Source organism: Archocentrus centrarchus, chromosome 6, assembly GCF_007364275.1.
Source record: "Archocentrus centrarchus isolate MPI-CPG fArcCen1 chromosome 6, fArcCen1, whole genome shotgun sequence".
Lineage (NCBI taxonomy): Eukaryota > Metazoa > Chordata > Actinopteri > Cichliformes > Cichlidae > Archocentrus > Archocentrus centrarchus.
The window spans coordinates 20,274,977-20,287,687 of record NC_044351.1 but is presented as its reverse complement, the minus strand read 5'-3'; the positions used below and the strand labels follow the sequence as shown (position 1 = coordinate 20,287,687).

The 12,711-nt window shown below is 39.6% G+C and overlaps 2 protein-coding genes across 2 annotated transcripts in view; one reads left to right on the top strand and one right to left on the bottom strand.

The window, feature by feature from the left end:
* fkbp16 (FKBP prolyl isomerase 16) overlaps positions 1 to 634 on the top strand; it is a 33,105-nt gene extending 32,471 nt beyond the window's left edge. The window contains exon 8 of the mRNA XM_030731027.1: positions 72 to 634. Coding sequence (XP_030586887.1) covers positions 72 to 158 — 87 coding nt within the window. The 3' untranslated portion in view covers positions 159 to 634. The remainder of the gene's footprint in view (positions 1 to 71) is intronic.
* A 144-nt stretch (positions 635 to 778) lies between these two features.
* rasef2 (RAS and EF-hand domain containing 2) lies at positions 779 to 12,051 on the bottom strand. Its single transcript, XM_030731026.1, has 17 exons — positions 11,629 to 12,051; positions 10,181 to 10,333; positions 8,269 to 8,359; positions 7,829 to 7,924; positions 4,191 to 4,268; positions 4,005 to 4,120; positions 3,850 to 3,918; positions 3,554 to 3,635; positions 3,383 to 3,453; positions 3,092 to 3,278; positions 2,911 to 3,012; positions 2,044 to 2,191; positions 1,850 to 1,931; positions 1,630 to 1,744; positions 1,418 to 1,531; positions 1,220 to 1,296; positions 779 to 1,132 (listed from the first exon to the last, which is right to left on the bottom strand). The coding sequence occupies exons 1-17, from the start codon at positions 11,937 to 11,939 to the stop codon at positions 1,030 to 1,032; spliced, it is 1,995 nt and encodes a 664-aa protein (XP_030586886.1). The 5' UTR covers positions 11,940 to 12,051; the 3' UTR covers positions 779 to 1,029.
* Positions 12,052 to 12,711: the final 660 nt, after the last annotated feature.

Genomic DNA, 12,711 nt, shown 5'->3' with positions numbered 1-12,711 from the left:
TCTTTTTAATTTATTGTGATGGCCGCCAGGCTGGCATTGACTGGAACTGCCACATCTTTGTTGTGTTTTAGGGAATTTCCTGGAAGTTTATACTCGGAGCTCTGGTGGTGGCTCTGGGCAGCTTGGTAACGTCAGTGATTTTGACTGCAAGAAACTGAAACCCTCTGCAGGAAGTACTTTGAAAAATCACCATCTTCATATGCAGGAGCAGAGTTTGGTCTCCAGTCATCAAATACGTTTACGAGAAGAGTTTTCTGCTGCTGATGCAACACTGCAGCATCAGAGCCTGAACTTGGTTTTGTGTAAAACAGTTTTGTCTGAAAAATGAATAATAAAGCTGAATTCTCAGTAGGTTTCTGCTGATCGATAAGACAGAAGTTTCTCAACTTTCCAGTTCTGTCTGTTTTACTTGGAAAAGGGAGTACTTTTCTCTTTGTCATAAATAATGAGCCCTGGAAAATGTTCTGCTATCACAGATGTTTTAAAACAAAGTCAGTGGATGTGGAACTTTTTACAAGCAGTTTTATTTACTGAGTTCTGACATATTAAAGAATCCTTCAATAAGTACACTAGATGAAGCTGCAATACAGTAATGCTTACAGTGATGATGAAATTAAATAAAATGTTGAAATGATTTTTTTTCTCCCTCTTATGCAGCTCTATAAAAAAATCTGGGAAAAGTGCATGAATCAAAAAAAAAGAAAAAGGTGTGCATCTGGCAGTTACAGTTAAAATACTTATAATCAAAATGTAGACCCTGTTTCTTACTTTGCAAAATAATAAATCTACCAAATAAATACAAAACTTAAGAAAAAAAATGTAAGATTGTACATTAATATTTGTACATGTGCAATATCCCCACAATAGAAACCTTCATTTTAATCAGAGAATAAAAAAAAAGTATATTTAGGATTTTATGGTAATATATATCAAAGTTAAATTTAAAAAAATATATATTATGTTTATGAAATAAAAAAACAGCACATTGTCCTCCTTTGCTCTCTGTCTGTCTGTACAGATATTAGTTGTCTACAGTCCACAGCAGCTGTTAAGAGTTTTCTTTGGGCTGGTTTGACTCAGTCTGACCTGAGAATCTGACTGCGGCCTCAGTTTGACATTTTTCTTCACTTCTCTGTGAAAAAGTAAAAAGGCAGAGTGTTGCCACAGGTTACCAAATAGAAAAAAAAAAGTAACTCAAACTCTCTCTCCGACCTCCTACCTTGCCAGATGAAGCACAGCCTCTGTGATGTTTGTACCCTCTTTGGCACTTGTTTCGCAGAACAAGGCACCGTATGTCTGCAAGCAAAGCACCGACATCCCTGACTACATTTAGTTTACTTAGACACCTTAGAAGCCAGGTGTCTGTATAAATATTTTTTTCACTAGGTGAAATGGGGGAAAAAAAAAATGCACACACCTTGGCCAACTTTTCACCGTGCAAACTGCTCACACAGCTTCCCTTAGGAAGCTCCTCTCGGAGGTCCACCTTGTTTCCAATAACACACATGGGGATTTTCTCCTCTGCTGAATCCTTAATAGAAACAAAGCAGATCATAAAATCCATTGATACATTTAATGGAGTGCTTTTTAGTCACCTTTTCAACATTTGCTCAGCATCACTGCAGTTACCTGAATCTGATCCACCCACGCTCTGACATTAAGGAAGCTGCTTTCTGAAGTAACATCGTAGAGCAGCAGGACCCCATGAGCTTTACGGAAATAAGACCTGGCAATACTACGGAACCTAAAGTGAATATAAAAATGCATTTTATTCTAGTGTCTTAATTGAGTCAATAATTAAATATGTTTACCCGTGTAATAACCAACAGTTCTCATAGGAGGTGCGTACCTTTCCTGCCCAGCTGTGTCCCAAATCTGCAGGCTCGTCTTCTCCCCATCCACTAGCATCCTCTTCATTTGAAAATCGACCCCTGAGAACAAAAAGAAAGAAAAAAAGTGGAGAAAAAAAGAAGCTGATTTAAATGTCTCAGATCAAGTGGGTGTCAGCGATTGATCAAAGGATGGGTTGGCTATGGCACCCACCCAGTGTCGTCTGAATATCATCTCTGAATTCATTGAGGGTCAGTCTCAGCAGGAAGCTGGACTTCCCTGCTCCTGCGTCTCCTGCTAAAACCAGGCGATACATCGGAGTGGGCTCCTCAGTTTCTTGTATGTCTGCTTCTAAAGGTTGCTAAAAGGGGAAACAAGATAACAAGCTTACCCAATCCTGACCATATAAAGCAAGCAACATTTAGTTACACTTTACAGACACAAGCTACAAAATGTAAAAATCATTACACAGCATACAAAACCAGAATTAAAAGCAATACACAATTTTAAGAAAGACCACAAAAAAAGGCACAAAGTAAAAATACAAAAAAACATAAAAACAAGGATATAAGATGGAGGTGCAAATCCCAAAAAAGCTGTGTTACACCAAAATAGTAATTTAAATGTAAATATTTAACAAAAATTAAATGTGCCTCTGGCTAAAACTTGCTTGTAGCTTTGTGTGGCTGCAAAGTTAGAATATCAAGACAGTACATCAAACCTCTGCAGTCATTTTATGCCCTTAATCACAATGACAGTGCTTACACTCTTTTATCTGACTCTGATGCTAGAGAAAACGTCAAGGTTAACCACAGTTATGATTTATTATGAAGAGAAAATTGATGCATGTACAAAATTGAGACATTTAAGTCACAATGAAAGACATAAACCTGATGCTGGCAGTAAATTTAGGGGTCAGGTGGTCATTAAAGAGGAAGCAGAAGCAGTGGAGTGTTTTGAGCTGGTGGCTTGCACCAAACCTGTTTTTTTTTTGGTTTTTTTTTCATGTTTTTCAAGTGAACATCTGTTAAAAAACAAAAAACAAAAAAACAAACCAAAAAAACCCCACAAACTGTTTACCTTTGGGGAAAAGGCAGATAAACGTCTTCGTAGGGAAGAAGTGATGGAGCTCACCATGCTCGGAGCCACTGACACAGCAGCTTCAGATTTCACTTCTGAGATCTGTAAGAAAAATACAAGTTCAAAGTCCTGAGAGCACAGGAGCATATTGGCGTAGAGTGATCCTGGACTTTTCTCAAACCTCCACATCAGATGGGACACATGAGTAACTGTGGTGCACAGTTTCCACTGAGCTTCTGCTGTCGTCGCTGTCATAATCACTGCCCAAGCTCTCAGCTGTGTCCATCGGCAGGGAGACACCACTGTCCAGGTACTTATTAGCCCAGGTGGCCACATGAGAGTAGGTCAGCTTGCTGGGGACCTCCAAGCTGTACCAAAGCACCCAGACACACATGCTGGCTTTAGATGTGACAATTAGGTTTGCAGACGTCAATCAGCAGAGTCACACAGGTGTGTAAAAATCTTTATATACCCGCTACGGTTGAGTGTGCTCTGTCGGAGGGGTTTCATTCTCCGGGCTGGGATTTCATTTTGGGGAGACAGCTGTTGAGCAGATTAGGAAAGTCAGGGAGGAAACTTTATAAAGCTCTTGAACACAGTTGACTTTGAGCTTCTACTTCACAGAGCCAGCGAGGAGACTTACCCTTCTTTTAGCTGCAACTGCTTCGCTTGCCAGTGCTGAGCGGAGGCCATCATTACTGTCATACAGCTTTTTATTCATTTCCCTAATGATGTATTTAAGGAAATGCATGAGTCAGGCACATGTGCTGCATATCTTTGGCAACTGGTGAATTCACAGAAAGGGAGACTGGACAAAAAGTGAATATAACTTTATATACAAATGCAGAAGTGCTAGAAACTATTGACTACAATCTCTGCATTATTGATTTAAGAAGTCCACAAAAATGCACACTATTATGAACTCAAGGACAGACTTACTGGAGGATCTGAATCTGACTGGAGTATGACTGGTATTCCATAACCATCCTCTTCAAATCCTCTGTTTCTCTGTAAAAGCATACAGTCACATTGTACAGGTCGTATTTTCTGTACGTCAGAATCGAGCTGAGCTGGGTCTAAAAACAGGGCTTTACCGTTCGTGTTGAGCTTTCTGATCTGCATACATGTTTTTCAGCTTGTCCAGCTCTGAGTGGAGGATGGCGATGTTTGTCTGGGCTTGCAGAAGAGAGCTGTGCAGCTGCTCATTCTCCTGTGAGGAGATTCAGACAATGACAAAAAAATAAAAAATAAAACTTGACTAATCTTGCAGTTTGACTTACCTGTGAGAGATCACTGATTTGTCTGTTCAGTTTGAGCACTTCTTCCTTTGAATGGTTCATTTCAGAGTCTTCTTTATTCTTGAATAAAAAAAATTAAAAAATTACATCAACATCGGTTTAAACAGTTTTACAACAAAAAAAAAAAAAAAAAAAAAAAAAAGTACAGTCACAATAACAGCAGCAGTTTATACTATCTGCAGATGAAGAGTATATATAGATATTTTTGTACATATAAAAAAAGAAAAGATAGGGATGATTTTTTTTCCATAGAATTGCAACTGATGTGTAACAAATAGGATGATTTACAGCTTAAAATAAACCGATGCCCTCTTTCTAAATTAATTTAAACATACCTTTGGCCAGACATTACTGTAATCTCTTGAAACTTAGCAGCTTATATCTATCAAACTGTATACTGGCAATAAATTAATACTGGGTAAGAGCAGCTGATTTATCACAATACCCATCTACATGACAACGAAAGCAACAGCGTCCGCAATATGTGTCCGGTGGACAAATATTGCGGACACCACTGCAGTATGTGTCTTATGTGTGTTTGTTTTTAGGAGCTCTAAATCTAGAAAATAATCAGGCTCAATACAGAAACAGATAAACACTAGAACTCCCACATGTGGTCATTCTGACCACATGTGGTCATTCTGAGCACTACACATTATTTGCTTAAATTTATAAAAATCAAAAGGTGGCGAGTCCCAGGTATTTAAACCTGAGTGGGACTTGTCCCCTTTGGAGTTGGTCATTGAACCATTATTATTCATGTGCTGCTGCACATAAGCTAAGGTGTTAAAAAAAAAAAAAAGTATGGGCCATTACCACCAGGTTTTCAGGTAGAACCACTGTGTGACACCCCCCACCTTCACTCAAATCATGTCACCTACTGAGGTCATCTGAAGTAAGGTGTAAGTCGGGGCTGAGGTACCTGTGGAGGGATCTCATGACTGCACTGTAGATGGTAGCTGACAACACCAGTTGTCAGCTACCATCTCTGTTCAGTGATGGTCATTCACAGTGCACATTAATGGCTTCTTTTACTCCTCTTTCAAACTATCCCGCCTTCCGGGTCCAAAATGTCAACACTGGCATCCTGGAAGAGTGTCCTTCATCCCTTTAGTTGAAGAAGTACAGCTCAGTCTTGTCATGCTGAGGTGGCCCTTCTATATTATGTTATGACTTTGTGGAGTGGCTGTTTAGTTTCTCCAATGTAGAGGTTCGAGCACTCCTCGCTGCACTGCACACCATACATTATGTTGCTTAGCTTGTGTTTGGGAGTTTTGTCAGTGAGACTAGTTTTTGTCTTAGAGTGCAGCTGGGATGTCATGCTTGGAGAAAATTCTCCTGCGTTTGGCTGAAAAACCTGCCACGTAAGGGACGACAATGTTGTTCCATTTGTCATTCTCTCTCTCCCTAGTTGGTGACTGACTTTCTTTCCTGTGCATCTTCACTGATTTGATGAAGGCCCAGTTGGGATAACCACATCTTTTGAGGATGTCACTGTTCACATTTTGGACTGAGAACAAAGATGGTTTGAAAGAGGAGTGAAAGAGGCCATCTATGTCCACTGTGAACACCATCATTAAACAGAGGCTCATGACATCAGCTGTCAGCTTCCTACAATACAGTCTAGAGATCTTTTCCAGGTGCCTCAAACTCCACTCACACCTCACTTCAGGTGACCTGTTGAAGTCACCTGAAGTGACAAGGTCTCACAGGTTTAACAGGAAACCCTTTGTGGTAATGACGCACACATTTTTTTTTTTTCCCCCACATCTTGGCTCATGTGATGATGAATGACAATGGGTTAACAACCACTTCCAAAGGGGACAAGCCCCACTAGGGTTTAAATACCTGGGACTCTCCACCTTTCGGTTTTAGAATTAAAGAACCCTCTCAGATGAGAGGTGAAGTGTCTTCAAAAAAATTTAAAGTCCACTCACCTTTTTTCAAGTTCATGAGAACACCAGGAATAACACTTTGCTCTTCAACAATCTGCAGCAGGTGGTAGCTATCAGTGATCAAAAAGCTTCCAATTTCACCAAATTACGCTGAATATGCATATGGTCAATATGACTGATATGACCATGCCCACGACCATCTTTAGTTGATTGGTAACATTGCAGATCCATGTACTCTTTGATATTTTAGTGATTACAAATTATATTTATACATATATTTATTAATTATAAATGTATGTAAATAATGTATTGTGGTCAGAATGACCGCCTATGGGAGTTCTAGGTAGAAACACTTCTAACTTTCTTGTGTCTTGTAATTTTTATAAAATGACAATGTTAGAATAAAATACTTTGCAAGTGAAAAATAATAATGCCTTGTCTTGTTAGTTAATCAAAAACTAAAGTAATTGTGTTCTTAAGATTGCTTCTGCTAGAGGTTTAAAAGGGTTAAGTAAATCACACATATCACAGAGCCTTTAATTGACCTGGTTGCTGTGGATCACCATCAACAATAGTTAGTGCCAGTGGAAATTTCTGAAAAGCATATGCTGCATGAGATAACCATTTTTTTTTTTTTTTTTTTGCATTGCAGACATTGAGATTTTTTTGAGCACAATAGTGCTAGTGCTGCCTGTAGATTAACTACAGTAAGCCACATGGAGAGGCTTTTTTGGTATGCTGCAGCTCCTTAAAAAGACTTTTAAACCATTGGCTACTGTAACAGCAATACCATTTTTAATTCATATATTTTTTCAAGGAGTTGTTTCATGTGTTTAAACAAACTCTGAAACTGAAAATGACTCCTGTGCCATGGTGGAGTGGCAGCATATGGCTTGGCTGTAAGCTAGTGGACAGTAGGCTGGGTAGTCTTGTCATAGTGCAGGTTAAAATTTTATTCTCACCAAACTAACGAGGCAGGTATCATGCCAAAGAGTTATTGATGATGTTTGTTTTTATTGGTAAATAGACCGTAAATGATCACTTATTGGCATGACACAGGGACAATTGGGGGTGGCTGTGACTCAGGAAGTAGAGTGGGTCATCTACTAATCAGAAGGTTGGTGGTTCAATCCCCGACTCCTACAACCTGCATGTCAAAGTATCCTTGGGCAAGACACTGTTAGGTTAAAACAAAAAATTGACCTGTGTGAATGCGTATGAATGAGTGAATCTGGCTTGTATGCATCCAGCATGGTCTGATCACACAGAACAGGTAGTGTCTGTACACTGTGTGCTTTTACATCTAACTATGCATACAGACAAATGTATGCAGTATAAAGCATTATTAATAGGCACAACTAGTCTCCAAAACACAACTCTGAGCTCTCTCTTAGTTATGCTTTCCCTCTCTCATTTGTCTCTTCCTATTTTCAGTGCCATTTATTATTCATTTTTCCTGTGTACTTGTTTTTCAGCAAAATCTTAACATATTGTGGAAATTCTTCATGTGAAATACAGTTCATGGATGAAAAGTGTTCACAATAAAATGTGAGAAAGTCTTCAAGTAAGCAGCAGCAGCAAGACATCCTATAAGAGGTTGTGTGTTGCTTTGCAGATGCAGAGGCTTTCTTCTCTTTTTTATGTTTAAGAGAACATAATGTTTTCCATGGCAGAACAAAGTAGATGGATGATGTCTGTGGGAAAAAAAAATATAAATATATCTACCTTTAACAGCCTGTCCACAGTGGCATGCAGGTCTGCAAGCTCATTCTCATGCTTCCTCTGCAAGCTAGCCATAATTTCTTCCATTTTCTTTCTCTCCTACAAATGAGAAACCAAAGCAGTTAGAAGTGCAGGCCAGCTCAGTCCTTGAAGAGAGGCTTTCATGTGACTTTACAGAGGCTCTTTGTGAAGAGACATGTAACTAGCTGCTGTGGGCTGTGCCACAAATTTGCAGGTAGCTCTCATGAAATACTGAAGAATATGTGCAACCCTTTCACTCCAGTAGGTAATTAAACACAATCCTTTAGTCCATTTGTCTGTGTGCTGTTTATTGATTAAATACACTGGTTTTCATGATGACTTTTCTTACATTTAATTTCTATTTGAGTAAATCACAGGAGCAACGTTTCACTTATGACAAACCCTGGAGATATTCCACTCACCTCGTCTCTCACCCTCTCCTCTGTCCTAACTAGATGCTGCTGTATATCGTCCTCCAGCTCTGCCAGCTGACTGGTACTTAACTCCTCGGCTCTGTTTGAACAGAGAAGTCCATTTGAGTTTATCCCGGGAGTGTCAAGCTTGCACAATCAAAGTGGATTCTCCAACAGTAATTCAAATCCAAAAAATGAGCAGCAAAAATAGAAGAGTTAATTTACTTGATCTAGGTGATTTGACTTCAAACCCGCAAACCACTTGTGTTTGCGGGTGTTCCCCTCACCTCAGATAACATGTGAACTAACCAGGAAGGACAGAGTTTCAAAATAAGACTCCACAGGTGTACTGACTGCTGCCAATGGTGCTTCTTAATTAGATGGCCACACACATTCTACTTTAGTTTATGTAAGGTTAGGGTAAATTTATTTGAACAGATGGGCACCATATAGATACAACAGATGGGAACACAAAAGTTATGAAACAATTAAATGACTGTGCGGGGCAGCAGATTTAGGTCTTCTTATTTCCTTGAGAAAGGAATGACAACCTCCCATACTGTGGAATTTGTGAACCACACAAAGTACTTAGAAACACGTTCACTCTTCTGAGACAGGCAACAATTCAAGCTTCATTCACACCTACTGTCAATTTAGAATGATCAACTTACCTAACCCTATGCATGTCTTTGGACTGTGGGAGGAAGCCCTAGTACACACAGACACTGAGATATCATGCAAATGCCACACAAAGGCCCTAGACTGGATTAGAACACAGGACCTTCTTGGTGTGAGGCAGCAGTGTTAGTCACCGTGCCACCACACTGCGCTTTGTAGTTTTTTTTCCAAATAAAATAAAATAAATAAAAATACTGGGTGGCTGTAGCTCAAGAGGTAAAGCAGGTCACCTACTGATCGGAAGGTCAGCGGTTCGATTCCTGGCTACTCCAGGCTGCATGCCAACTTATCCTTGGGCAAGATACTTAACCCCAAGTTGCTCTCCGACGCAACCGTTGGAGTGTGAATGTTAGTTAATTGAAGCGCTAAGTTAATCATGGAAGTGCTTGTATGAATGGGTGTGCATGGCTAAATGTAACACATGCTGTATAAGTGCTTTGAGTGCTTAGGCTGAGTAGAAAAGCGCTATATAAGAACTAGTCCATTTACCATTTGCCCCTAGCAATGATGTACCAAGACCGTCCCAGAGGTGTTTCCATTTTTTTTTTTTAAATTTCATTTCAGTACAGAGGCTCATGAGTCAGCTGACAGATGGCATATTAAATTACAGCAGCACCAGAGGAGTCCAGTAGCAGTTAGATCTCCACTAATCAGAATTGTTGGTATCTGCATAGACTCAAAGTCTGCCCAAATGAACATTCAACTCTGCAGGTGTCTCTGTCTCATTTTGGGAAACAGTTACAGTGCATTACCTTAACAAGTATGCAAGTGGCAGACTGATGAAGTTAGTGAATACCTGTTACAGAGGGTTAAACGTTTAGCAGCTAAAGTACATCTTCAGCAGTTAGCTGGTACACCAGATTGAAAGGCTCATAGAATTAAAAAAAAAAAAAAAAAAAAAATGAACTGGGTTTAATTTTTAATTAATCCTCTTGAACTGCACCCACAAGAGGGCAGCAGGTCACCACTACATGCAGTCAAAGATTCATGTCAAAAAGGAAAACCTGAATTGTTTTGTATTAAATAATCCAGGTTTTCATTAACAAAGTTTCATTCACTTTTAATTGCAGCCGCTGAATGTCACTTGTGGCATGTAGCCACCAAAACACTGTCACCATCTTCATCACTACTGGAACCTACGCAGTGTGACTTCCTGCTGACACTAAGCCTGTTATTATATATTTATTTGACTTCACAAGGTCTTCTAAAAATCACTGACCACACACGGGACAGTTGCTCTTACCGCTTCAGACTGGTCTCAAGCTGTTCACACTGAAGTCTGCTGTCCAGGCTTTGGTTGATGAGAGAGTGTACGAGTTCCTCATACTGCTGCAGCAGAGTCATGTTTGCAGAGGAGTGAATGGCCTTGTAAAGATCGGCCAGCTGCTCCCTGACACTATGAAGAGAAGAACAATTAGTTCTTCTCAAATGCATACTTCACCTAAAATATCTTTTAAGTGTCAAATCCTCAATGCCCGTTGGCCTAAAAGATGAGTGTTAAAAGGTGAGTCATGATGCATAACCCACTGTGGAACAAACAAAAAAATGCACACATTCAGGTTTGCCAATATCTATAGACATATTTATATCAGTTTGGATTTCTGTGGTCACAAACTACCATTACAGAAAACTGAAAACTTTCAGCTAGAAATAATGCATGTAGCAGATCTAATGTCAGTCTGAGCTCTGCTTAAAGATATTAAGTTTTTTTTTTTTTAGTTATATTATTATATCTTTCTTTCTTTCAACAAGTACACCTGTGTTACTAAATGTTTCTGTCTACAAAAAATTACCTTTCACTAAGACATTCACAAAGAGATTTGGCAGTTTACAGTTTAATAGGGAGACTAAAATCTTTGTTTCATGCAGGTAATAAAGTCAGTTTATAGTGTTTTGGTGTTTGAAGTTCTGTTGATTCATATAATACTGAGGGATACTGCCAATATTTTGTCCACCCCCACGGGCCAGTGAGGAAATGTAGCTTAGTTAGTACATATACTCAATATTTTACTGTAAGTACAGCTTGAATGCACTTGTACTGCCCAAATATTGTACTTTTTTAATATCCTCACTGAGTGCCCTATAAACATTTAATCAATAATGCTAATCCAGTAATATGATTCTGCATCGTTAGTGCTTTTACTTCAGGTACTTTAGGTCTATTTTGATGCTATTTTTGGACTATTACAGTACTTAGAATGACTTTATTTCAGGAATCTAAATATCTTCTTTGTCACTTTCTAATAAACCTATTCAATGCAAACTGATTTTTAAACTTTTGTGCAGCAGCAGTTTTGATAGACTGCATGTATTCATGACAAATATTCTGATTTCCTGTACCAGTGTACTTTGTTCTTGGTTCCCAGTGTCACTCCATTTAAAAATCCTGGAAATCTCCCCTGCCACTGAGGAAGACTATGAGGTGACACCTAAAACGTTACAGAAATTATGGGGGATGGACACTGAGTTAAGGACATATTTATTATTTTACCATATGTAGAACTTTGCTTGATAATAATAAAGACTGTAGCTACATACGGTTTAAAAAGTGAACTTGTTGTTTATTCTTCCAGTACACACCTGTACTGCATGACTAATCAGTGTAGCGTGACCAAACAGCGGAGCAGCAGTAGCCGCAGGCCAGGTAATTCCTAGTTAGAGCAGACTGGGGCTTCTCGGATATGAGTTTACCTTTCGGTGAGGATAGATTTCGCATCTGCCCTGTCTTCAAACTCTTCCCAGAGGGAGTCTTGTGCTTGGGATGCCCCAGCGCCAAAAGACGCCAGATCCAGAGTCTCCGAAACCTCCTGAAACCTGGAGGAAAACTTGCTGTAGTCGATGTATCCGTCTTCGTGCGCTCCGAACTTGTCGAACAAAGTCTTGATCTCGGTTTCGGGGACGCTGAGCTCCCGGCAGACAACCGTGAAGTCCTCGTACTCAATCTTACCGGACTTGTTCACGTCGCAAGCAGAGAACAGTCTCCGAAGGCTGGGTCGCTCCATAGTTACTAATAAAAAAAACAAAAACAAAGCACAACCTAGAAAATGTTACAATTTAACAGACTCGAGCCAAAATAAAATCCCCCCCCCCAACCTGCGTCTCGGATATAGACTCAGAGTTACTGAAGAGGATTGGCCCAAAGTTGCGTGTAGGCGGGTAACAGCCCAATCAATGGACCCGGTGTGCCTCCTCATTTGGCTTGGACTGGAGTTAGATGTCATGTTATGTTTGCAGTGACGCTGGGATATAGTAGAAATACAACAGATAACGCAAGTGCTGACCTCTGTTTGCCTTTAAGGTGTGTGTGCTGCATGCGAGTGTTTTATCAGACAGCCTTAAGCTCATTGTTTAACTGGGTTTGCAGAGTTTCTGACAACACCCTGAGAGGGTGACCTTTAGTTATATAGTGCCCTATTTATTTATACGTTATGGTTTTTAGCGGTCCTGGGTGCTTTTTTTTCTTTTTTTTTTTTTTTTTGCTTCATAAGCGTGTCTTCATGTTGTATTAGTCTTGATTTATTTCCCGTTTTACTTTGAAGACTAGTTTTGCTCCCTCACCCGTCCTTTCTCTGATTGCTCTCACCTGTTTGTTTGTTTTTGTTTTGTTTTGAACTTATTTTCACCTGCATCCTTCCTCATCTGGTTGTTTATCAGTTCTCTTGGTGTTTATTTTTTGTCTCCCCCCAGTCCTTCATCAAGACCTCTGTGAATGTTCCTCATGTGTCATCCTGCTCATTTTCATTTGGATTTGTCTCCTGGTTCCTTTGCTTTTCT

Coding starts and splice junctions, on each gene's coding strand:
- rasef2 (XM_030731026.1), bottom strand. CDS start 11,939: ATGGAGCGACCCAGCCTTCGGAGACTGTTCTCTGCTTGCGACGTGAAC. Junction 3,454..3,553: donor CAGTTGCAGCTAAAAGAAGG/GTAAGTCTCCTC, acceptor TCTGCTCAACAG/CTGTCTCCCCAAAATGAAAT. Junction 1,745..1,849: donor GACACAGCTGGGCAGGAAAG/GTACGCACCTCC, acceptor TATTCACTTTAG/GTTCCGTAGTATTGCCAGGT.